Source organism: Sinocyclocheilus rhinocerous, unplaced genomic scaffold, assembly GCF_001515625.1.
Source record: "Sinocyclocheilus rhinocerous isolate Xijiao unplaced genomic scaffold, SAMN03320098_v1.1 scaffold831, whole genome shotgun sequence".
Lineage (NCBI taxonomy): Eukaryota > Metazoa > Chordata > Actinopteri > Cypriniformes > Cyprinidae > Sinocyclocheilus > Sinocyclocheilus rhinocerous.
The window spans coordinates 122,506-149,283 of NW_015641020.1; the positions used below are offsets into that span (position 1 = coordinate 122,506).

Sequence of the window (26,778 nt, forward strand, 5' to 3'; positions counted from 1 at the left end):
TATAAGCATAAGACTTTTTTCAATGAAATACAAAATTCTTACTGACCCCAAACTTGAACGGTAGCGTAGGTCAACACCTTAAATATGGTCTATTTACAATATTGTACAGAAAGGGTATGGAACAAAAATGTGCACATATGGCTAGTTAATCTGAAGCCATCAACTAGCAGTGTGGCCTAATACCATTGTCTAAAGTGCTCAGTGCTTGTGTTTACATGTGTAAATGTGCAAGACCAGTCAAAAGGAGTCACAAGATTTTGCAAAAGATGAAGAAAAAGGCTGAAGTCAGAACTCCAAGTGGGATTTAAGGGCAGTTCCTTGTGCTACCTTTGCAGGTAGGGGGTGGGGTCCAAGTGCCATTCTCCAAGCACACACTCCTGCTAGAACCCTCCATGGTGTAGCCTGCGTAACATGAGTACACCACCACATCTCCAAACTGGAACACTGCCCCACGGACTACCCCATTTGCCACGTACATTGGTGGGCCGCAGGACACCCCTGTGTGTGATTAAAATGGACCGGACCAGTAAATTAGAAAGGAAGATACTCCGCATGGCTGAGCAGTCCATTGAAGAACTAAAGGCCTTTGGGCCTTTCAAGATTGGTTATGAAATGGCATTTTCATGCTCTCTCATTTCAATCTTAGTTAAAAAAAAATTCCCACATTACTTTTGTGTAACAGGAAATCTAATTAGTGTTAGGAACATACAAACAAAACAGGAGATGGTGCACGAGAAATACACATTTGAGAAATGATATTATAGTATCCTCCCATATCTGAAAATAGTAATGTTACAAGCAGTGAGTGAAATTCAGCAGGTGTCTCACAGGGAGAAAAGTGAATATATACACATACTGACAGGATCAGATTTAAAAAAATAACCGGATGAACGGGTTGAAAAGTTTGTAAAAGATAAAAAGGAGTCAATAAATATGCACACATGCCACCACATAAATGTAAAACTACGCATATCATACTGCGGAGCTATCATGCAAAATGCCCAAGGATCAAAATATCACAGATTATACAACACAACAAAGGAGAATTAACTAACTATGAGAGAGCAGGCTTCTAATATTTTGAATGATAACATGCAGAAGTAACACGGACAGAAGAAAATACAAGTGGAAGTTTCCAACAAAACACAGATAGTGTATTATAGAGATACCATGCAATAAGAAAAGCAGCACTAATTGTGATGCTGCAGCCTGAATGAGGAACAAAAGATATTGGTCAAACTTACTCCTCAAGCTGCTGTAATCAGCAGCTGTGCTTGAGTCAGAACGATTACATGTAGTGGAAGTGCATAGGCTCAAAGTCCAGAGTGTCTTAACCTACTACAACTTAACAAATTTCCAGCTCACCAAATCAGGAAGTCAATTTGCTTTCTATTTTGTTTATATGCAAGTTGTGTGTACTGTATGAGGTTTAGTAGAACGACATAGGATACATGGGATAGAGAAGTGCAGAAGAGAGAAGCTAAAATATGCTTTGAAATATGACCCAAAGACAAAGAAAATGTATTATAGATATTCTCTCTGTACTGATGATGAAGGTGAAGATGCCAAAAACAATCTGAAATTAACTTGGGAATAAATTCTCCTGACATTTTGGTGCAAAATGCTTTTGGGGCTATAAAATCATATATTAACATGAATTTTTTTTTTATCATGTAAAGCCACTGAAAAATACAGTAAAGTTGGAAATAACGAATGTTTGTACTCACTCTCACACACTGCACTGATGGGGGCCCAGGTCTGATCACTCCTGCAAGTTAAGGTGGCGATACTTTTTCCCTGGTTACCTTTGACCCGCTGACCTTTAGGACAACTGACTGATACCGACTGGCCTACCAGGAAAACCATCTGAGTAGCGTTGACACTACCTCCAGTCCAGTCAGGAGGAGAGGGGCATGATTTGGCTGTGGGGGGATAAGATTTGAGTCATGTACTGTATCTTAAAGCGATTTTATCTGATATTGTGAATGGCTTTGCTGACTAACAAAAAAAAAATCAGATCAACAATGAAGTAATTAGTTCTTAGAAATGTGACGTTAAGTTTGTGTGTTCCTTGTTGGAAAAACAGGTATTCTGCAATGCTCTCATTGATAAGGCCTAACAAAAGTCTTTTACCAATTTGGTTGTGAAATTACTTATCCAAAATGATCTGTTTTGCAAAATCTTGTGAACTAAAAACATCAATAAGTCAATGAACAAACAGTGTATTGCTAAAAACCATAGTGCTTTACATACGTATACAGACAGGGAAAGGTGAACTCCAGGAGCCGTTTCCCACACACATGATGAGAGACTCTCCCTGCAGTGTGTAGCCTTTGTCACAGTGAAACTCAAGAGCATGTCCGCTGGACAGGTTGTGCTTCTGCACCTTCCCATTCAGTAAGTCTGTTATCCTCTCACAGCCACCTGTAACTGAGAATTTGTGTGTATGTACATTTGTGAAAAAGAGAAAGGAGGAGAAAATAATAAAAAAGGTTAAATAGAGGAACACTGAAAGACTGAATTTATACGGTGTTACTTAAAAGCTAAAGAGTGACCGTTTATCTATTCTTACATTCACATGATGGTGTAGGTAAGCTCCATTTTCCATCTGCTTGACAAGTGAGGTTCTGTGAACCAACCAAACTCAGCCCTGGATGACACATATAACTCACAATACTTTGGTATGTCTGACCACTGGACACAGTAAGTGCATGGGGAACCACAGGTGGAGGACCACATGACACAGCTAAAAACAAGAGACAAAAGATGAGTTTAGAGATCAAACAGAATGATAATAATATTATTAATAATACATACATTTTCTTACTACTTTAACATGCTTTGCATTGTGAAAAGTCTTACCAGCACACACTGGCTGAGTTCCACTCCAGGTTTTATCACCTTGACATGTCTGAACAGAATCACCCTGGATGACAAGAAATAAGAATACATCATTCATTCTCTTGGTTTTGCTTTATTTATTGGGGCAATGATTTGGGGGGAATATGGCATTAGTTTATATTCCTTCACTTTCATGCTGTTTCATTGGAAAATAACTTAAGCTTTGTTGACACTGAATTAATTTGCTTTAACTACATAAGGTCTGATGTAGGGCTGCTCGATTATGGCAAAAATCATAATCACGATTATTTTGGCCAATATTGTAATCACGATTATTTAACACGATTATGAGGGGGCCATATGACCAAAACTTTATATGAGTGATTAATTTAAAGATAGTGATACATATCAAATATATATTTCCTGTAAATAAAGTTGCTATGACATCTACATTGTAGAGACCAGCGGAATTTCAAACAAACAAACAAAAAGTCCTCAAAATTATTGAAAATAATTAAACTGTCAGTAATAAAAAAGCAAAGGACAAATACAATAGAATAAAGAAGATACAAATGAAACAAACTGTGCTTTAATGTTTTTTATGCAAGGTCTCAAGCAGTTTACAGTCACTTTAAGAGCCGCACGGATCCAATTTACCGTTACACGCGTATTTTCATTCTCAACTCTTTATGTTCATTTATTACATGACCGATGAAGGTATACATGAATAATCACTAAGCGCCACATTTTTGCGTGTATTTGACCGTTTAGGCGCGCACCTTGAGCTAAAAGATGACTTCACATGTCCGTGTTGTGTTCCGTCTCTGAGCGCATATATCTTCCTGAGGAGCAGCGCAAGTTCTCTTTCACGCTTTTAAAAACATGAATAAATATACTTCTATAAATCAAGCACGTCCCATTTTACAAAAGTCACGTTACATGATTTTACTGATTTGCACGTGAAATTGGGCTTTTATGGAGGAACGAAAGCGCAGTGCTGGAAAAGGGGGCGGAATGGGGCGCAATAATCGTTTTATCTCGATTATTGTATTTTCATAATCGTTGGAGGTCAAAATCTAAATCAAAGCTGTTTTTCGATTAATTGCACAGCCCTAGTCTGATGCCTGTGATGAACTGGTCATTTCTTCAGGGTTTTCCCTGCCTACGACCTGAGACACTGGGATAGGCTGTAGCATCCCTGCGACCTAACATAGGACAAGCCATTTGAAAAATGGATGAATAAAAATAATGTACCTGTAGTTCAAATCCTGGTAGACAAGTATAGCTAATAATATCTCGATAATTGTAGCTCTTGCCCTCAACCAAGCCATTGAGAATGGGGAGAGGTTTCTCACAAATAACAGGCACACAAGACTTGGAAGAGAAAGGTGGAGACCATTTGCCAGAGACCTGGATCAAATAAAAGGGAAATAACATCCTGAGACATCATTAGAAAATGACAAAATTATCACCAAATGAAGCAAGGAGTGTCCACACAAAACGATCATCTTGACATATCACTTACTGAACATTCAGATAATCCAGGTCCCTCAAGATAGTACCCTGGTCTACAGGAGATTATGACTGTGCCCCCTACAGGTGTGAGCTGCTTGCCTGTGATGACTACATAGGTGAGGTTTGCAGGAAAGCTGCAGGGAGAAGGTCGACATCTGACACTGTGTTTGGACCAGGTGCCATCACTTTGACAGGTTATTGAGTCTGTCTTTGTTGCTAATTCAAAACCTTCTTTACACCTGTGTCAAGTGGAAACATTCAGTTTTAAGCTCTTCAGAAATTGTATTTATACAATTGAGTTTTTATTGGATGTTTATGTTATGTCAGATTACCTGTACTGAGCTTTGCTGCCATAGGTTAACACCACTCCAGCAGTCTCTGCATTTGGGATAAGAGGAGGAACTCCACAAGAAATGGGTTCACAGTTCAGGTTTGGCTCTCCCCATCTGCCCAACCTTCCACAGGAAAGATGGGGAAAACCTTTCAAATGATATCCCGGCCTACACCGGTAAGTGACAGTGTCAATGGAGTAGGCAGCACTGCCTTGTACGACAGCATTAGGCACAGCTGGAGGAGGGCTGGAACATCTTCCTCGGGTGCAGATGGGTACTCCTGGACTCCACACTCCACCCTTGTCACATATGGCCTCTGTGGGGCCAAGAATTTTGTAGCCTTCATCACATCGGAACCAGATGCTTGCACCACAGGTGTGGTCTCGGCCGAGAATAGCACCGTACTTCAGAACTGGGGGACTGCAAACACAAGGTCGGCATTCTGGAACTTGCCCCAGCCAGACACCCTCGGCAGCACATCGCAAAACTGGACTGCCAACAACCTCATAGCCTGGGAAGCAAATATACTCCACAACATCATCGAAATTAAAGCTTGATCCATTCAGGTAACCATGGCTAATGTCCTCAGGTGGATCACATGTGACTATGTCGCACCGCGGAGGAGGGTCATCCCATAGTCCATCAGCTCTGCATATTAGTGTAGGATTTCCTGTCAAGACGTATCCAATGTCACAAGCATACCTAACCATACCATTGTAACCATAATCCGTGCCTGTTACTTGACCATTTTCGATTACTGGTGGTTGACCACAGTTGGCTGGAAGGCACTTTGGAGGAGCCTCACTCCAACTACCATTGGCTAAACAAACACTGGTTGGTGTTCCCTGTAGGATGAAGCCAAGATTGCAGCTGAACAACAACCTCTTTCCAAATGTATAGTCGTCTCCGCTTACTAAAACATCCTTTGATACAACAGGGCGCCCACAGGAGACTGCTCTACACGATGGAGCTTTGTTATCCCATTTCCCATCAACCTGGCAAGTTCTAGTCTCAACACCCTCAAGGACAAACCCTTTATGGCACTCAAAGTGAATAAGCGCCTTGAAGTGAAAGGATTTTCCAATCACCTCACCATTCGCAATGCCTCCAGGGTTACCGCAAGAGATGGGCAAACAGCGAGGAGCGTCATCACTCCACTGCTTCCCAGAAATGCACTGTCGGATGGTCTGTCCATTGAGCTCGTAACCCTCCTCGCAACTGTACTCCGCAAGTCTGCCAAGTGCACTATCTGTTACAATAACTGATCCATATTCAGGGCTGGGTGGAGTCTCACATTGTGCCGGAACACACACAGGGGCAGTTCCATTCCATGTGCCATCTTCTTGGCACATCAACACAATGTCACCATTCATTTCATACCCAGCATGACAATGATATTGAACCAGGGAACCATGTAAAAAGCTGCTGTCTACTGATAAATGTTGGCTTGTAAGGGCGTCGTCTTCTGCTGACGGTTCTTTGACCTTTGAGTAGTCACCAAAATCAATATGCGGAGGCAGGCCACAGTCAGCAGGAATACATTTGGGCTCAGAGCTTGACCAGCCATGTTCTTCACAGGTGAGATGATTATTACCAACTAGTATGAAACCTGGGAAGCAGCTATAGAAGATAGTAACCCCAAACTTGCGGTCCCGTCCTTCTACAAAGCCATTCTCAATTGGTTTTGGAGGAGAACAGTAGATCTGCACACAAGTAGGAGCCTCTTGGTGCCACTGTCCATTCTCCAAACAGTTAAGGGTTTCTGGGCCTTGTAAGCGGTACCCCCTGTGACAGGAATATGTAACTGATTGGCTAAACTGAAGCCTTGTGTACCTAACATAGCCATTGGGAATCTCCTTGGGTGCAGCACACTTAACAGGGTGACATACAGGTACACCTCCTATCCACTGTCCACTTTGACCACAAAGCACAGTGCTGTTACCTGCTAAATCATACCCTGCCTTACAGCTATAGACAGCAGTACTAAGATACATTAGTCCTTGAACATCCACAATTCCGTTTGGTATGTCCTTAGGCTGTGGGCATTCAACAGGAATGCATTCGGGATAAGGTTTACTCCAGTTCCCATCTGCCTGGCAGCGGACAGAAGCTTCCTTCCGGAGTGTAAAGCCATCCATGCATGAGTAGGTCACCACACTACCAAAGTAGGACAGTGCGTCGGATGGGTCACCAAAGGCAACCTCAGGTAGAGGTCCACAAAAGACTTGTTTGCAGACAGGAAAAGAGTCATTCCACTCCTGGGATGGGGTACAATGAAGAGTTCGTGCACCATGGAGAACATACCCTTCCTCACAAGAAAGCTCCACAATGCCTGAGTCAGAATCTAATCCACGCAGTACAAGGTGATTCTCCTCTAAAGGTGGTTCAGGGCACTGTACTGGGGAACAACGTGGGGTTACACTCTCGTCCCAATTTCCAAACTTTAAACAAGTCCATACATAATCTCCAATGAGTTCATATCCTTCGTTGCAGGCAAATTCCACCTTGCTGCCAACTTCAAATGTGGAGCCATGATAATGGCCATTTTTGATATCAGGTGGGGTAGGGCAGGTGAGGAGGACACAAACAGGAGGATTGTTGTTCGACCACTGCTTATTGGCCATGCATATACGTTCAGGCTTTCCGGTTAGGCGATAACCATCGTTGCAAGCATAGGTCACTCTACTGCTGTATACATATCCGTTCTTTCTTATTTGGCCCTATGGGGAAAAAAGTATCATACATATGTACTTATGGATTAAATAAATTATTAAGAAATACATTTAAATGGCTCAGAATGTGCTAACCAGCAAAATTAAAAATAAAACACTAAATATTAAATCAATTTGGTACCAGTATATTATGCATTACTAGGAGACAGTATTGTATTTACCGGGATAAAGCCATTTGCCAAGCGAGGTGGGCTGGGACAGGAAATAGGCTGGCATGTGGGCAAGACACCTCCCCACTCACCGTTGGCTTTACAAATTCTCCTCTTCTCTCCTCGAATGAAATATCCTTTATCACAGCTGTATGCAATCACCGCTCCAAAATTATAATTGTTCCCACTTACATAGCCCTTCTCAATACTGTCTGGCTTTGAGCATCTGACAGGCATACAGCCAATGTCCAAAGGTGAGGGTGTCCACTCTCCCCCTATCATGCACTTCAGGGTTCCTGTTGTGTTGAGAACAAATCCCTCCTCACACTTGTAGCTGACCTCTGTGTTGCTTGCATACTTTGGTTTGTTGATGGAGTCCAGAATGGCATGAGGTAAATCCAGGGGACGCTGGCAGAAGTTGGCAATGCAGTGAGGAATGCCAAATCCATCTGGGGGAGCCCAAACACCTTGGGAATTGCAGAACAGTTTTGTATTGCTACCAGCAGTGTAGCCGTCATCGCAGAAGTAGATAGCAGTGTCCCCAAAAAGCTGGTGTCCAGTGTCAGGTAGGGAATGGTCAACTTGGGGTGGTGGTCCACAAGACCGAGGCACACACTGAGCAGAATTATGAGTCCAGTTGCCACTTGGGAGGCATTCTTGAGTTTCTACACCAAGGAGGGTGTAACTACAATAAGACAATATTTTACAAATCATTGTTATCATGTCATTACTAGAGTGATTGAAAAAGATATTTAATAGGGCATCAAACAAACAGATCAAATCCACTGGCAACAAAAATATACATATACGAAGTTAATTACCCCTCTTTGCAAACATAGATGATCATGCTACCCAGTGTAAAGTTGTCGCCCTTAATCACAGCATCCTTCAAAGGAGGAGGTTTGCCACAGTCCACTCTGGCACAGATCGGGGGAGGAGATGCCCACTCTCCTGATGACTCACACTTCAGTTCCATGGCACCCTGCAAACTTTACACCAAAAAAAAAAAGGAAAGTCAATATATTCTCTGACATCTAGATGTGTAAAAAGCAACCATATCATCCAAAAATGTTTTTTTTATACCAGGGGTCGGCAACCTAAGGCACACATGCCAATATTGGTCCCCTGTCCTATACTGTTCCTGCTACTATTTTCATAAAGTCATAAAGTGATAAAAATGTATCAGACTTTACCTGTATCCTTCTATGCAGGTATAGGTTAGCGTGGAGAGGTACACTTTCCCGTTGAGAGTATACTCAGCATAATCAACCACTGGGGGCTCACCACAGGTAACAGGCTGACAAACATAGGGCTCTCTGCTCCACTTCAAATCAGATTGACACTGGCTTTCTATTGGCTCCTGAGGGACATACCCCTTCTCACAACTGCAGCATAGCAGAAAATTCAAAGATTATTTGCATACAAAACAACCCACAAAAAAAATTGTCCTTTCTCATTATGCTATTAAACAAAAATAGTCTCTCCCATATTTAAACAGATCTCTTAAAATTAGCTATACAATACCTCCAGAAACTGACTCTACATCTAACAGTGATACCTGAAAGTCACCTTGCTTCCGTATGTGAAGTTTGACCCTTTCATGATTCCATATTCAGGGAGAGTGGGATGGGCACAGGAAAGGGCTGTTGGGGGAAATCATTAGACACAGCTTATGTTCAGTGTTTTCAGTGAAATGCAGACTAGACAGTAATTGTCGTCATCACTGCATTAAAAGGGGTCATGAACTCACTTTTTTATTATTTTGTACTGTTCTCTCTGAGGTCCACTAATAATGTTATCAAGATTTTTACATCAAAAACATCATAATTTAGAAGTAATAGGCTATTTTCTGTCCTATTTTGACCCCCCTCATGGGAATGCTCTGTTTGAATAGGTGTGGCAGATTGTAGACTGAAGTAAACGGCCACTGCTATGATTGGCTAACATTTGTGTATGTTTGACAGCCTACATCCTTCACAGATGGACGCTGCTGTTATTAGGTTACAAGCACATAAATACTTAGTATATCTCAAACGATCTGTAATAACAAAGCAATAGTGACCACGTAATAAAAATAGTTACTCACACTTGTGTTGGATAGTCGTACAGCATCGTCTTTTAGTTTCAATCTTACTAAAAATCCTGCGTCATATTGTGCCTTGTTTGTAAAGGAATCCATGGTAAACTGAAGGGAACAAAGGACCAAGTACATCATAATTTAGAAGTAATAGGCTATTTTCTGTCCTATTTTGACCCCCCTCATGGGAATGCTCTGTTTGAATAGGTGTGGCAGATTGTAGACTGAAGTAAACGGCCACTGCTATGATTGGCTAACATTTGTGTATGTTTGACAGCCTACATCCTTCACAGATGGACGCTGCTGTTATTAGGTTACAAGCACATAAATACTTAGTATATCTCAAACGATCTGTAATAACAAAGCAATAGTGACCACGTAATAAAAATAGTTACTCACACTTGTGTTGGATAGTCGTACAGCATCGTCTTTTAGTTTCAATCTTACTAAAAATCCTGCGTCATATTGTGCCTTGTTTGTAAAGGAATCCATGGTAAACTGAAGGGAACAAAGGACCAAGTTCTGTGTTTTTCCACAACTTGGCACTGTACAGCATCTTGTTGTCTTCTGAGCATCTTTATCATTTGGTTTCTGCGTAGACCTGTGTTTCCCTTTCTCCTTATTCACACTACATGTGTGAATCCAAGGGCGGGGCTAAACTGGCAGTGATGTAGAAGCAGGTGTTGATCTTCTTCTGCGGAGGCGGGGTTTAGCCAACTATTACATCATAAAATGGCACAATCCACAACCTGTTGTTTTGGCAGATTGGCTTCAATATAAGTTGTTTTTAGACTAACGAGAAAGTTTTGAGTTCTGAAACTTACAGGACGTTTTCACAGTACAATGACCTCTTATACTGTATGTCAGAAGATCAAGGGAATTTTTATTTCTCAGTTCATGACCCCTTTAAATTCTCTTATGTCAGGAAAACAAACAATGCATTCGGAGTGTATCGGGACTCCGCCAAAACAAAATACATGTAACTTTGATTAACATACAGTAATGTGAGTTGAGGTGACAAGATATAAAAGCCCCATAAAAGCTGCTGGCTGAGGTTCAGGATAATGCTCAGTTTGCTGGTAATATAAAATACTAAATTGTTCCAGTAACATGGACTCAACAAAGCCGAACAATTGTTTATGAGGTACCTATATATACACACTCTAGAATCTCTAGAATCAGGTCAGTTTCCCACTGAGATTGAGAAACAATGTATGTGTGTTGTGTATGGTTGGATTACATTTACATTTACACAGAACCATTTGGATCCCAAGACAAGCTCTAATTAGTTTGTTACTATTACCAATAACATTCAGCATATTTCCATTATATTTCCATTAGCATTAGCTTGGCTCCTTTAATTTTAGTGAAAAATAAAACAAGAATTATATTCAAGTAATTGTTATATGTGCTCGCGTTGTTTTGTTATTTGCTACACTACTGTTCAAACATTTGGGATCAGTACGATTTTTTTATGTTTTATGCTCAGCAAGGCTCCATTTATTTGATCAAAAATGCACTAAAACAGTAATGTTGGGAAATATTATTGCAATTTAAAATAACTTTTCTTATTTAATACATTTTACAATGTAACTTATTTCTGTGATGGCAAAGCTGAACTTTTAGCAGCTGTTACTCCAGTCTTCAGGATCACATGATCCTTCAGAAATCATTCCAATATGCTGATTTGGTGCTCATGAAACATTTCTTATTATCAGTGTTGAAACAATTGTGCTGCTTATTATTTTTGTGGAAACTGTGATGCTATATATATATACAGTATCTCACAGAAGTGAGTACACCCCTCACATTTTTGTAAATATTTTATTATATCTTTTCATGTGACAACACTGAAGAAATGACACTTTGCTACAATGTAAAGTAGTGAGTGTACAGCTTGCTTGTATAACAGTGTAAAAAAACAAATCTTACTAACCCCAAAAGTTGAATGGTAGTTTATTGGCGCTTTTCCACTGAGTGGTACAACTCGGCTCAGCTTATCGCTATAGTAGCACTGCCACCTCATCTACTGACCACGATACAGCCATTTCTTTTTTCAAGTTACGTGTGACGGTCGTTTAAAGCAAGTCGTGCAAACAAATGATACTGAGGTGGCTGATGTTGACCAATCAGTGACCTGCAGTGTTTATACATCACATTTTAGTATTGGTACGGCTCGCTTGGAACCTCAACTGTGTCAGAGTTTTTGCTTTGTAATGTCTCATTTTGGCCACTAAAAGTCCCTATGGTACTCTCGTGTCAATGTTGTGCCTCTTGTAATCAGTGCTATTGTTTTCACATGTGCCTGGTTCTGGGCTGTGTATTTAAGCTGGTCACTTTCTTTGTATCTTTGTTTGGTTATTGTTGTTCCTAAGCCAGTTGCTGCCGTAAGTCTGCTCTAGTGCAAAGAACTATACTTTTTTGGATTGTTTCCCTGTGTTTCATTTGGCTGTTTTGTCTTTTTCCTGAGTTTTTGTTTTAGAGATTATTATTCTCTTTTTGGACTGAAGATTTTTCTGTTTTGTGGCTTTCATTAAGGAAAGGATTTTTGTACCCTTTCTGCTGTTTTTTGTTAAATAAACTCTTCTGAGTTAATTTAAGAACGCGTCTGACTATTGGGTTTAACTGCCTCCTGTGGCTCAGTGGTGGAAATTAAGACTCTTGCGTCAGAGACCCTAGTTCGAGCCCCGGCTCTGACAGAATAACCAAGCCAGAAATTAATTATACCTGGAAATTAAGACTCTTGCGCCAGAGACCCTAGTTTGAGCCCCGGCTCTGACAAACTGAGGTGCTACTAAAAAAGTACTTGGTACTAGGTACTGTACACAGTGGAAAACCCCCCAAAAGTGAGCCGTACCGAGCCGTACCATGCAGTGCAAAAGCGCCATATGTAAACAAACAGTAGCATCAATAGACAGATCTGAAAGCTAGGCCTACCTTTGCAGTATGGGAAATCTCCCTTCCAAATTCCTTCTTCTGTGCAGGATAGATGGGATGAGCCAATCAACTCATAGCCTTCCTCACAGGAAAAGACCAACTCACTGCCCATGATGAAATTACTGCCCTCACGGTGCCCAAACTCAGGAACACCTGGATCTTTACATTTTACTGGCTCTAGTGAGAATAAAGAAAACAAAAATAATTGTCTTCAGTTATTAAACATGCTACTGTGTGAGCTGGAAGCGCAGTCATCTGTTGTACCTGTTGAAACTTTAAATGTCCAATTTATGAGATTGTGTTACCTGTGCAGTTTCTTCCATCTCCACTGTAAGGGGGTATGCAGGTGCATATATGAGAGCCATCAGTGTTTTGGCAACTAGCATGTTCATCACATTCAGAGCCCAGAGAACATTCGTCCACATCTGTAATATAAGCACAAACCAACACAAAAACAAAGGACAAACAAAATGTAAAATGATATTCCAGGTTCCAGATGCACCTGTGTATAGTGATGTTTGATAACTCTGGTATAGACCTATTGTCTATTCAATGCCTCTTTCAGGTTCTTTCCCTGATTTGCTGTGTATCTCTTACCCAGACATGCAGGTGGGTTGCCAATCCATTTACCATTGTTGGTACACAACATCTTACTCTCCCCTAGCAGGTAGAACCCTGGTTTACATTGATAAAGCACTGTGCTCCCAGCATAAAAATCCTCTCCATGATACTGCCCGTGCTCCAGGTCAGGCGGGGGACCACATTCCACACCTACAGATAAAGAGAAAGGCCCTGGTACAGATTAATGATGGTCCTGGTACTGGGTAATGAGTAATGTTAGTACTACATTGCGTGTATATGAAGTACATGTGAGTATGTGCACAAACTTTGTATCTATTTGTGTTATGGTATGTGTTTATCTGTGTATGAAAATTGTAAATTTAACATTAACATTAACATTTAACATTGTTCATCAGTACAGCATAAGTATATTGTTGTATATGTGGCTGTAATGGTCATTTTGAACGTGTGGTGGTTTAAACAGCCAGCGTATACTTTTGTGTGTCCTCTGTTGCATATCTGTGCATTCCCATCACTCACGTTCACATATTGGCTCTGCATGGCTCCATTGGCCTCTGTTTAAGCACTGCTGCACTGGCTCCCCCACCAGATAGAACCCAGGACTGCAAGAGAACTGCACCTTAGAGCCCGGACTCACAGCTTTACTGGATGAGCGCAGTTGAGGAACAGAAGCCTCCACCAGGGCGCAGTCTAAAAGACCAAAACAGTGGACAACAAATGTTACACTTTCTCACCACTACAACATATTTATGGCACTGATTTTTGATTTATTATTCTCAAAGTTTATAATTATTTATATGAGTTAGGTAGTTACATATAAGGATACATTGGATAAAATAAAAAAATATGAGTACTGTTGTTACTGTGCGGTAGAAATATTAAGGAAAATTCACTACAAGGCCTGCAGTGCTTTGTTCTCCCATGCACACACATGATTGAATGATAATAATATATGACTTGACTTGATTCTTACCAGCACAGAAAATGCTCTTGCTGCTGGTCTTTACTCGGCCCGTGACCCCTCCTAAGAAGTCAGGCCATGCAAACACGTTCCCTTTCTGCAGATCACGTGGACAGCTACTGGCCAGAGACTTGATCTAAGAATAGTAGAAATATGATTATTTTCTGATCTGAGCAGTTCAGAATTTTTTTTTCAGTCTCAGGGATTTGTTCTCTGTTAACTTAAGCGTAAGAATAAGGAATATGTATAAACTGTTACCTGCTGTGGTGTTAAAACATAGTTCCATATATTAAGCTGGCTAAGAGTGCCCACAAAGGACTCCACTGGGTTGAAGCCATCTCCCCTCTGGTCCTGATCCTGTCCAAGTACCAGAGCACCCCCTCCTGTTTAAAGTAAGTATAGCGCAAACATTTCAGTTTCTGGACACACATTCTCTTTGAAGCACCATAAAGCAATAAAAGTGTCTTGAACTGACAGTGTGTTTTCATTCTTTATTAGGTAAAAAGGTCAACCTGGTATGGTAGTGCCAACTGATAGTCCTTTCCCTCCATCTGAAGGGCTCCCATCAATATAAACTCTCCAATCACCGTCCTTGCTGCGCCATGATATACCAATATGGTGCCAGAGGCCATCATTTACTGCTGGGCAGTCAGTGATCCGCTCCTTGCCATTAACATACAAGACCCACCTGAAAGTAAGACAGAAACAAAAGGGAAGAGGAAAAGAGGAGAATGTAAGAAAAAAAAGTGACCTTTAAACAAGAGTAAGGTGTAGGTAAAGTGAACTTACATAATGTAAAAATGTTAAACAGGTCATAGCATGTATTTAATTTAGTTGCGTAAATGCAAATTTTGCAACTTTTAAACAAAGCTCTCACCCATTATAGTCAATGAGGAGGAAGGCATTGTCACTTCCCTCCACAGCGTAAGAGATGGGAGTTCCATAATTAACAGTGTCTGATGATCTCATCCAAAATGTACATGTGATCTGTGTAAGTGATGGCATGTGACCGTCCATCATCACGTAACCGTGGATACCAGAAACTTCAAACTCCAGATCAAAGGAGTAGGGCATTTCTGTTTGAAAAAAAAGGGAAAAGACCACAGATGATATGTAATTATGAGTCATATTATACATTATATTTTATCAGTATATTTTTGGTCCCTGATGTTAACTCATAATGTTAATTAGGTTTTAACACAAAATACAATATAATAAATGTATATATATATATATATATATATATACACTGTATACACACACATACACACATATATATATATATACACACACACACACACACATATATATATATATATATATATGTGTGTGTGTGTGTGTGTGTGAATAATAAATCATTAATGATTTTTTTATTATTGTTAACATTCATCTGTCAGAGGTCAGAAAGACGCAGAAGTCCAAAGCAAATGTTTTTGTAGATTAATTCTTATAAATTAGCATTTTTGACTGGGGAGGAAGTTTTTGGTTCTGAAAGTTACAGTACATCAAACTTTATCTGAAAACATCTATGAAAAATGGATTGTGTATAACAGGGTGTGAAAGTTAAGAGTCTACTGAATCTTTTTAAGTGCTGCTAGGAATTTTCCACACTTTTCTGGGAACGCATCTCAATTAAAGTGATAAGTCAAGTCACCTGTATTTGTATAGCGCTTTATACAATGCTGGTTGTGTAAAAGCAGCTTTACAGAGTAAAACAGGAAAATACAAAGACTATCTCTAACAAGCCTTTGTAAAATTTCTCTCTATGATGATGATGTTCCATCATTTTTTAAATCTCTTTCCCTCTATACCTGTCTCACACCTGGTTCCGTTGAACCCAGGAGGGCATCGGCAGGTGAAAGTGGCCACTCCATCCACGCAGGTCGCGCCATTCAAACACAAATTTGGATCGCAGTCATCTACGTCCACCTGGCACAGTCTGCCTCTGTATCCATTCACACATTCACACCTGGTCACAAATGTGAGACAAATTCTGTTATCTATCATATATATCAGTTGTAACAAATGCAATACATTATAATCATCCTCTTAATGCATATGCATGAACAGTTTCTACAAGGGCTTCCTCACTAACCTGAAATCATTGATAGCATCCACACATGTTCCTCCATTCAGACAGGGGTCGCTGTAGCACTCATCAACTTCAACCTCACAATTGTCGCCAGTGAAGCCCTGAGAACATGTACAGAAATACCCACCCTCCAAATCTTTACAAACACCTCCGTTTTGACATGGGCTGGAAGCACACTCATTTATTTCCAACTCACAACGGGGACCTAGATGTAAATGACATTGGAAAAAGATATTCCTTGTAACTTGACTGGTGCGCTACAATTTAAGAACTTCCAGTTAAATGTATTATAATATAAATGACATTACATGTAAGTGAACAGGTGTAGCAGAGGTGAGGTGCTGACCTGTGAATTCATCTGGACAGCTACATGTAAAGTGATTCACTTCATCCACACAGAGTCCTTCATTCAAACATGGAGAAGAGTTGCACTCGTTCACCTCTGCCTCACACACCAAGCCTTCCAGAGACAAAACACAACACAAGACACAAACACACACAAAAACATATGGAACACCATTTTACCTCACACTTGTGACAATCAACAAGCAACCAATACTTCAATATTCCTATTAAAATTTATATTGCCATACTATCAAAAAGTGGATGGAAACTTGGCTAATGTTGAATATTGTTACTTTAGATTAAAGTAAGCAGTTTACAAACTGTTTGAGATCACATTTCATTTTATTTGTTTTGATTTATCTTCGTACTTTCAATTATTTTCTTTTCAATTTTCGCCTCGCTTGCCACCTCGAACAAAACACCCCAGACACATACACAGAGTTGAAAAAGAACAAAAACACTTCAATTCAATTCTCCATATCTAGGGCAGCCACATGCTTAATCATGGCCACGTTTTAAAGAAGAGAGACAATGGCCTGAATGGATAAAGTGTTGTAAGGTTCTGAGAATGAGAGCTTATGTAATTCCACTGCCAGACTCAAGAGATTCAGAGACAGCTAAATCCATCACAATGGTTAGACTAAAGGAAAGTTTCAGAACCCTCAACAGTTAGGAATTTTGGATTTGGGGTTTAATTGCCTCAAACATTTCAATCGTAGAACTCGGCTTTTACAGTTACACTGGGATTCCCCAGTGTGAAGTTGAAATGATGTCAGATTATGTGAGTGGGCTTTCTCTTACCTACAAACCCAGGCTGACATTGACACTGGAAATCTCCCATGCCATCTCTGCACAAGCCACCATTTTGACAAGGAACAGAATCACATTCATCAATGTCGCTCTCACACTTGGCTCCTATAAGGCAATGAATGAGGAAAATGTGCAAAAAGTGGGCAGCGATTAATCTCAACCACAGAGGCTAATCTATCAAAATTATATAATGTAATACCAGACTAACTGCATTATTAAACCAAATTTAGTTGGCTCAACTGAGCTGTCTTAAAGGCACAATATGTAATTTTCGCCGCTAGAGGGTGCGTATTCAAAATAAACAAATAGACAAAGGTGTAGTTTGATGACGCCGTGACTGAGTGTGGAATCATGGGAGTTGTCGTCTTCATCCCCACAGCTGATGCAATCGGACGGGACTTGGGCGGAAATCATGTTCATGGATGAGCTAATGATTTATTAACGTAGTAGAATGAAGCAGGGTGAGGCTTCCGTGTCACTAGTTAAAAATTGCTTATTTCTCTGGATTTAAACATTCTTCGAAACATTTGGGATAACGTAAGTACACAAGTCAGCAAAATATATAACACTGTTCTAGTGGTTTTTGGATATTTTAATAAAAAAATCTTACATATTGTGCCTTTAAATACAACTTGAAACACATTGCAGTACATAGAACTACAAAAAGTATTAGAAAACAGTACATAGGGCAACTATAAAGGTTTACAAAGTTGTTTTCCAAAAGCCGACTGAACTTAACAGCTGGTTTTTCAATGTTACTTGTGAGTTATGGCTACAGAACATGCCAAACCTGTGAATCCTGGAACACAGGTGCATACATATCCGACGCCGACTTCCTCACAAGTGCCTTGGTTTTGACACGGATTCAGGAGACATTCATGGAACATCTGCAGGAAAGTAAAGAACTACAATTTCAGCTATTTTACTTTAGCCCGCAGGGGGTGCTGTGACACCATCAAAAAGTAAGGATCACTATTAACCAAAAACATATCTGAATGTCATTTCATAAGTTAGCAAATCAGTCGGCATCTTCAAACTAAATGATACAAGAACTTCCTTTAGTACTATTTTAACTATAGTAATAACTATTTAGTGGCTGTATGATGTAATTTTTCTCAAGTTCACACAAGTGAACTTCATAACATAAATTAGCAGCATGAACCAATACTTTTGTGAAATGTTATTTGTGCCATCTTTCCTTAAAATAAAACACTTGGTATTTAGTATTTAATGTACAGGCATTCATAAATTTATAGGTATGACTTAAGCATCCAAATTCTTTTTTAAGGTCACGACATGTGATCCAAACACACCAAGAACACATTTCAAAGATTCATTTCCAGTTTTGGGTACCAACTACTGAGAGTGACGACTCACCTGGCTACTGGCTTGATAATCCTTTCTCACAACAACTTCTGGCGCTGCAGTTGCACTTTCCTCTTTAGGCAGGAAACTAGAACCAAAGCCTGAGTCAGACCAAGAGAAAAGAGGGAAAAAAGTATGAGGAGAAAGAAATTAGAACATGACACAGACAGAATAAGCACAACACAAATAAAAAAAGATGTGAAAGAGGAGAATTTCTGCTGTCAAAACTGGAAACATTTTCCAAAGGCATTCATCATCCTCATCTTTTCCACACTGAGGCACTTTTTTCCCGTGTGTACAGAGAATCAGATTCCAATATGTGCATTGGATTCTCATTGCAAATCGTTCACACACCTACCCAAAGCCTGAAAATGACCTATATAGTCCATTGATGAATGAATGAAGAAACCCTCTACACACCATGGTCTTGCACAAGCATCACTTTATATCACATTAAAGGTGAAGCGTGTCATTTATTTATGTTAGAATAGATCCTCTTACCAAGCCTACCTATAATAAGCTGTTTAGCAGAGAATTGACAAGTGGAAACAATCATTATTTTCGAAATTCTGGTTACTGGTCCCACTAATGAGGCAGAAATTACATGCATAAACTATTCATATCCAGCATCAGATCTGGACACATACACTACCATTCAAAAGTTTGGGTTCAGTAAGATTTTTAAAGAAATTAATACTTTTATTCAGCAAGGACACATTAAATTGATCAAAAGTGACAGTAAAGACATTTATAATGTTACAATGGATTTCTATTTTAAATAAATGCTGTTCTTTTTAACTTATTATTCAATCCATCCGATTTGAAAACTGATAATAATAAGACATGTTTCTTGAGCACCAAGCCAACATATCAGAATGATTTCTGAAGGATCATGTGACACTGAAGACTGAAGTAATGACTGTTGAAAATTCAGCTTTGCCATCACAGGAACAAAATATTTTAAAATTTTAAATTGTAATAACATTTTACAATGTGACTGTTTTTATTGTATTTTTGTTAAATAAATTAAATAAATGCAGCTTTTGTGAGCACAAGAGATAAACTTGAACAGCAGTGTACTGAACAGCAGGAAAACAAAGGGAAATAAAATGACTAGAATAAATGTAAAGAAACATACTGGAGCACTGTTGGATGGCTTTGGCCCCTGTTATTGTGGTAATACCATAAAAGGGGCAAGAGAGACAGTAGGAACGGCCCTCCTCAGGCTGGTAATAATCTCTGGGACATGGGTAACATGGAACTAGACCTGTCCGGGAGAAATGGCCAGCGGAACATGGAACTGGAAAGACAGAGAGAAAGAGAAACCAAATGTTTTTAAAAAACCAAATGGTAATTTTCGAATAAATCTAGCTTTTATGTTTGTCTTATATGTTGAAGTCATTCTTAGGTGTGTTTTAGTAATAATTCTTCAGTTGTTACATCTCACCACCGCACTCATTGACATCCAGAGCCCCTCTATTGACAGTGGTCGTGGTGGAAGGGCAGGGCAGACAGACCTGAGAGCCGAAATCTGGCTGGTATTCCCCTAAAGGACAGGACTCACAGGTCTCCAACCCGGTTAATGATGAGCTGCCAGGCTGGCACTGCGCTGGAAACATGCACACACATGCAGGTATGCACACACACACACAATCACAGAGACACACTTAGACATCCCATCTATAGTATAAGCAGTTTTCTACTGGAATGGAGTAATCAGTAGATTTATGAACAAACAGATAATTTTAGATCAATGAATCAAGCTGACTGATTACCTTTGCACTCTGCCAGGCTGCGGGAATGGAGGTACGGAGTGGAGAAGCCATCTGGGCATGACTTACACTCCATCTGACCCTCCTCATCCTGATATGACCCTCTCCAACAGCTCTCGCACTCGCCATACTCTAGGGAGAAATACGTCCCTATTGGGCATTGCACTATGGGTCAAAAACAAACAAGAATGTCAAAAAAGTGTTTGTTCCCAATTCATATGCAACTGGCTGATACTTTTTGTGGTATACTTTTAAAATTACAGTAAATTTGTGGCTAAATAGTTTGCCACAAATGTTTTCCAGACGTTTGCAGCTCCGGAATCTATATCAGCACATTTTTACTCTGGAATATATAAGATGTGCCCTTTTGAATGTGGATTTTAACATGTATTTCATTTTCAAACTCACCACACACCCTGCCATTGAGAACAGACCCTGGCCGGCAGTACAGTTTAGCCTTTTTACTTTCCAAGGATTTGGGGTCCGCAACGATCATCTCTGAAGACACATGGAAGGTAGAGAACGGTTGCTTGCTCAGTGTCCGCTTAAGCCGATTGGTCAGCTGCTCAAGTGCCCTCAGCAAACGTCTTTGATTGACTATTTCCGCCGAGTCGTTCCTCGACAAGGGCAGTGGGATGCTTGCTGGGAAGAAGGAATGGTGTTGGGAGAAGTTGCAACTAGCTTTGGATGTAAAACTCATTTTCAATAGGTGCAAACACAGGTGCAACTAGTTAGCCCAGTAGCTGATATTTCTCTACCTGTAATGTTGAAATGGATTTGTATCTTTTGCTCTCTGGTAGGGCCAGTGATTTTGCGATGGCGTTTGGTCCTCATGTGATAGCCATGCTGTGATGAACCATCTTGCTGCAAGTGGTGCTCTGGAGCAAAACCAGTGTCAAAATATGCATAGTCCTGGCCATTCTGAGAGCCCCATCCTCCAGGACCTGAGGAGAAGGAAAAAGAATTTACAGTTTATGACTGTAAATAATTTAAAGAAAATAATTTTAAAATAAATGTAAGAAAAAACTAGATAGTTTAATTGTTTGAAAAAAAGTGCTAATTTATAGAAAATTTTATTTAATTTGTATTTATTTATTTTAATTTTCGCTATTAATTAATTTAGCAATCTTCAACATACATTTATTTAATGTTTTTTTTTTTTTATAATAATTTGTAATTTTATTTCAGCTTTATTTCAATTACCAAAAACAATTTTTAATAGTTTTAGTTTTAGTTAATAATAATCCTGCCAGGTGAAAAGAATTAGCATGCCATTTTTTTACCAATAGCAAATCCGTTTGGATAATCATAGTTATACTCCAGGCACTGTCCAGGTAAAGTCATTTCCAGTTTGCAGGTGACATCATCCCCATTGCAGATTTTAGGGACCTATGGGATTATGATTATTTAAAAAAATTAAAAGAAGAAGAAAAAAAAACAAGATATAATTTAAGTCATGTGGCCATGGTATATGTACATGCATATATACTTGTGTGTCAGATCTCACCATATCTTTAAGAACAGTTGAAAACTCCCCTGTGAAGGACTTTAGCAAGTCAAGATCATCACAGCGGGATGCTTTAAACAACATCTCAAAGGGCTTAAAGCCATTGTTTGCAATTCTGTTCACTGTAAATGGGAGATACATAGGAGACACATACATAAACAAAGACAATAATAAAAATTAGGAGATTTTTCTGTGCAGTGTGTAAGACAGTATATGTATGAGTATGACAGTAGAGCAAAAATGAAAGACAAATGTTGAGTAAGAGTGAAGCAATACTCACGGGAGCAATCAGGTCTGTCTGGTGAGCGGGGCGGCTCCCAGATTCCATTATTGGCGCAAAAGTAGCTGTGCACGGCATCCTGGGTGAGACTGTAACCCTGTCTGCATATCAGAGAGCAGTTTGCTCCCTCCTCTGTCTTGGCACATGAGAAATCCCCATTCACTGGCACAAATGGCTTCTCACAGGTTGAACCTGAGGTTAGAAACAGCACCATAGAATTAACTTTATTTAGGAACAGCATAATCTGGAAACATTCACAGCATTTAGCTTAACTGGCTAGACAGATTCAAGTTACTTATAGCAGAGTACACTTTATTTAATAAAAAAAACTAAAATAATAGACTCTAGCATGCTTTGCGGAATGACATTTCTTAGTCAACAATAAGACGTCCACGCCGGCATACAGTACCTTGTACAGTAATGATGAGTTCACAGGTACGGTTGTTTCCAGAAGGGTCTGTGGCTGTGTAGTACACTGAAGTTTCTCCAACAGGAAATACATCTCCAGATGAGTGAGTACTAGAGATATTCAAATAGGCTCCTGAGAAAGAAAAATAAAAAATAAATGACTTTATACAGGCTAGGAAACAGCAAACTATTACATAGACTACCATTCAAAAGTTTGGGGCCAGTAACATTTTATATTTAAAAAAAAAAAAATTATACTTTATCACGGATGCATTAAATAGATCAACAGCAACGTTGTTAATAATAAGACATTTCTCTTACGCACCAGATCAGCATATTAGAATGATTTCTGAAGGATCATGTGACACTAGACTAGTGAAATGGCTGGTGAAAATTCCACTTTGCCATTACAGGAATTTAAAATTGTCAAATATATTAAATAAGAATCTTTTTTTAAATTGTAGTTACATTTCACAGTATAACTTTTACTGTATTTTGATTAAATAAATGCAGCCTTGGTGATCAAGAGACTTCTTTCAAAAACATTAAAACATCATACTGACCCCAAACTTTGGTACAGTAGTGTACGCTACATGTAATGTTATATAAAAGTATGAGACATATCTAATTTGTAAAAAAAACATCTGTATTAATCTCTCTTTTTACAGCTACAACAGCTTACATGGTTCTGGGAAGGCTTTCTACTAGATGTTGGAACATGGCTGCAGGAATTGTTCCCATTCAGACACAAGCGTGTCCAATTCATCCCAAAGGTGTTCAGTTGAGGCCAGGTCTGGGCTTTGTGCAGGCTAGGGAACTCTTACACACCAGACTCAGTTATCAGTTTCTCTGCGGACTTTGCTTTATGCACTGGGGTATCATCATGCTCGAGCAAAAAAGTACCTTCCCCAACAACAAATTTAGAAGCACACAATTCCCTAGAACATCACTGTGTGGTGTAGCATTAAGATTTATCTTCACTGGAGTTACTAGAATACCTAAACCCATTAATTAGACAGGGGTGTACGCATACTATTACCATGTAGTGTAAATACGCCTGCATCTGTTTGCAATATCGCAGACAGATCGCTTCAGTTGTGCAATCTGGCATTAGCCAATGATGTAACAGGTACTTTCACAGACATTACCACAGGGAGCAATGTGGAGCTCCACAAGGACTTGCTCTGGTCAACCACAAAGTCCTACAAAGGGTGCTATGCTACTGTACTACTCCTCACGAGGCCTGGGAATAACAGGCCTTGGTGCCAGAGGAAAGTAATTGCTAGATTGTTTAATGACACAGAACTAAGGGTGCTACACTGTGGTCAGACAATAGAGTCTTTTAAGGATCATATACACTTCACACACTAAAAGACACACACTTATTTGCATGCACATATCAGTACCCACAACTGTAATAAAACCCTCATACATATATCCACTAAAATTTTTGACCACACTGAGGCTGCTTGTCGACGTCACACCACACTGCCCCAACGTCAGCATGTTTTGTTTTTCCATGCCCACACCCTGACACAGGCTTATTTTTAGTACAGACAAAACTCCCTCCAAAACCCGGCAGACCCAGACATTTGTCAGACAGTTTGGAATAGCCCTGGAACTTCTCTCTGGAAAAGTGTGTGTGTGTCCGTGTATTCACGTCTGAACTGGTTGACAGAACAAAATGAATTATCTTGCGGAATCTGCAGTGCATGTGCATTTGCACAAATGCATTTGTGTGTACAAATAACTTATCTTGTTTTATCCCAACACAACCACTGTGGTTAACTCCATACTCCATAATCACTGTGCCATAAACTTAATTTCTTTCTTTGTTCACTGTATTTGCAGTTATAGTATAAAACTAAAGTCATTTCACCTGTCCAAGACCAAAATCCAGATTCCAATCCTTATCGCTGCTTAAGGAGCCAAATCAATAAATATTTTTTTGTAGGAAAACATTTCCTTCACAGCGTTCTTAAAATGTTCATAAATCAAACCATTTCCATTCACTGCAGCTACTAAAAGTTCATTCAACCACATTCAACCTCCACAGGTGTCCTGAGTCGAAGCCTCTCTGTGATGGTTCTACCAAATGTCAATTCCTGAAGATTCATTTTCTCACGCACCAGATACAAGGTCATTCAAGAAAGGCCTACAATTTCCTGGACCTGTTTAATATTTTATCTGAACATATAATAAAGTATAAACATGATAAACATGGCCTAACAATTGACATTGTTCCTCTTTTTGCTGTCTATATTTTTTAAAACAGCTAAAGATCATGTTAAATTGCAGCAGCAGACTCCCTGTGGGAAGATTAGGTATTTTTGTGCATAAATAGTGTAACGAAGGCACGCTACAACTCTATATCACGCTGGTTGAGGCGGCCAAATATAGACAGGATTCCGGTAAGAGAATCAGGGATTGGAGAAGGGATTCTTCACAAAGATGCATTTATTGAACAGTCTTTGGATTGCCTTCTGCACCAGTTTTGTACGGTTCGGTCTGTCCAAGTAAACCCGGGTGGATTGAAGGCTGACGGTGAGGACAGCACTGGTGATGTCTTTGATGGAATCGTGAAGAACTGTGAGATGTAGCTCTTTACAGATTTTACATGGACGTTTGAGGTTGCAAGACTCTACAGCATGGAACCGTCCGCATCTCCAGCAGCGTTTACTATCTTTAATCCAAGCTACAATCTGGGAGGTAGTCAACTTCTTGAAAGCCTCGCAAGAGTTGAGGTAGTGATCCCTGTTGTCACAATGGGGACAGTATGGCTTGGGCTTGGAGCTGGACTTAGGGGCTGTCGGCTCGGGAGTCTTAGTTATACTCTCACGTGTCAGGAGAACTGGCCTTGGCTGCTCTCTGTGATGAGGTGCTCCTCCAGCTCTACCAGGGGCCTTTGGAGTTTCACTCTGGAACATAGCCGCGGCTCTGCTGGATATACGTTTCGCTTGGGACTTGATCTGGAGCCAGTCTGCGAAATCAGGAAGTGTGTAGGTCTTGTCGGTGCCCGTCTGGAGAATACCCCGACTTAAGCAGTATTCAACAAAACCGTCTCGATAGGCTGGTGGCAGTTTACTCAAGAGACGGTCCACATGCGAGCCACACAAAAGCTCGTAACCGTTCTGGCCCTCAAGAGTTCTCAGCATACCCACTAAGGACTGTACTGACAATGCAAATGAGTCAAAGGCGTTAGCATCACCCAACTTAAGAGGCGGGGTGCTTAGGATGGCACCCAACTCGGACTGAACGAGCTGTCTTGGCTGTCCATACTTGTCTTGAAGTGCCTGCAGAGCAGCAGTGTAAGGCTGGGGGTGATACATGAAGGCTTTAGCTAGCTGATGAGCACTGGAAAGTTTCAAATGGCTTAATAGAACATGGTATTTATACTGTTCACTGACATGATTGTGATTACTCAACAAATTGTCCAATGCCAACTTAAACAAAGCAAAGTCACCCTCAGCACCACTTTCAAAAACTGGTAACGTAGGTCGTGGAATGCCATAGGCTGATGCAAACAGGAGCTCAGGACTCGGATGAGGTGAGTAGACAGCTGGGGGGAAAGGCACAGATGAAGCTGCTTGAACGTAACCAGGAGCATGAAGTGCCGATGCTTGGTGGCTGGAGACAGGGAGCTGCGATGGACCTGGAAGTGTTGTCACTGGCATTGTTGCTGTCTGTTGTAGCCCGTAGTGAAGGGTAGGTAGTGTGGCAGTAACAGGTTGCTGGGTCACGCGCTGGTACGCAGCGGAGGTCGGGATGGTGAACACTGCTGGAGGCTGAGGTGCCACGTTCGACGTTAATGACACAGAGTTTACTGGAACGGCAGTATGAGCAGCTGGTGCGATATCAGGGACTGGCGATGAGAATGCTTGTGGCCCTGGGTGGAGTCCGCCGGGCAAGGGTGCACCCGCAGAGTAGAGCGGTCTAGGTGATGGCAGGGACACTGCAGAGACATCAGGATCAGGCAGTTCAGTAGGACAGGGCAGCAGCGATGTGGTCCCAGCTGTTGACTGGAAGGGGGGCTGCTGAGACTTGGAAGACGTGAGCTGAGGTGAACAAGCCTG

General features: G+C 40.4%; 1 protein-coding gene across 2 annotated transcripts in view; it reads right to left on the reverse strand.

Moving 5' to 3' along the window:
- LOC107753920 (sushi, von Willebrand factor type A, EGF and pentraxin domain-containing protein 1-like) overlaps positions 1–26,778 on the reverse strand; it is a 100,338-nt gene that overhangs the window by 21,206 nt on the left and 52,354 nt on the right. For both annotated transcript variants that reach the window (XM_016570197.1, XM_016570196.1), the window contains exons 11-45: positions 22,707–22,838; positions 22,298–22,489; positions 22,018–22,139; positions 21,794–21,899; positions 21,269–21,454; positions 20,919–21,152; positions 20,514–20,675; positions 20,186–20,347; positions 19,877–20,038; positions 18,751–18,839; positions 18,164–18,260; positions 17,365–17,478; positions 16,565–16,678; positions 16,222–16,423; positions 15,938–16,095; positions 15,004–15,202; positions 14,639–14,814; positions 14,385–14,509; positions 14,139–14,262; positions 13,685–13,855; positions 13,181–13,354; positions 12,889–13,008; positions 12,584–12,760; positions 9,128–9,212; positions 8,763–8,954; positions 8,391–8,558; positions 7,582–8,254; positions 4,689–7,408; positions 4,367–4,595; positions 4,096–4,251; positions 2,863–2,926; positions 2,573–2,746; positions 2,254–2,430; positions 1,728–1,922; positions 328–498 (exon numbers count right to left, since the gene is read on the reverse strand). In XM_016570197.1, the coding sequence (XP_016425683.1) occupies positions 328–498; positions 1,728–1,922; positions 2,254–2,430; positions 2,573–2,746; positions 2,863–2,926; positions 4,096–4,251; positions 4,367–4,595; positions 4,689–7,408; positions 7,582–8,254; positions 8,391–8,558; positions 8,763–8,954; positions 9,128–9,212; positions 12,584–12,760; positions 12,889–13,008; positions 13,181–13,354; positions 13,685–13,855; positions 14,139–14,262; positions 14,385–14,509; positions 14,639–14,814; positions 15,004–15,202; positions 15,938–16,095; positions 16,222–16,423; positions 16,565–16,678; positions 17,365–17,478; positions 18,164–18,260; positions 18,751–18,839; positions 19,877–20,038; positions 20,186–20,347; positions 20,514–20,675; positions 20,919–21,152; positions 21,269–21,454; positions 21,794–21,899; positions 22,018–22,139; positions 22,298–22,489; positions 22,707–22,838 (8,502 nt within the window). The remainder of the gene's footprint in view (positions 1–327; positions 499–1,727; positions 1,923–2,253; positions 2,431–2,572; positions 2,747–2,862; positions 2,927–4,095; positions 4,252–4,366; positions 4,596–4,688; positions 7,409–7,581; positions 8,255–8,390; positions 8,559–8,762; positions 8,955–9,127; positions 9,213–12,583; positions 12,761–12,888; positions 13,009–13,180; positions 13,355–13,684; positions 13,856–14,138; positions 14,263–14,384; positions 14,510–14,638; positions 14,815–15,003; positions 15,203–15,937; positions 16,096–16,221; positions 16,424–16,564; positions 16,679–17,364; positions 17,479–18,163; positions 18,261–18,750; positions 18,840–19,876; positions 20,039–20,185; positions 20,348–20,513; positions 20,676–20,918; positions 21,153–21,268; positions 21,455–21,793; positions 21,900–22,017; positions 22,140–22,297; positions 22,490–22,706; positions 22,839–26,778) is intronic.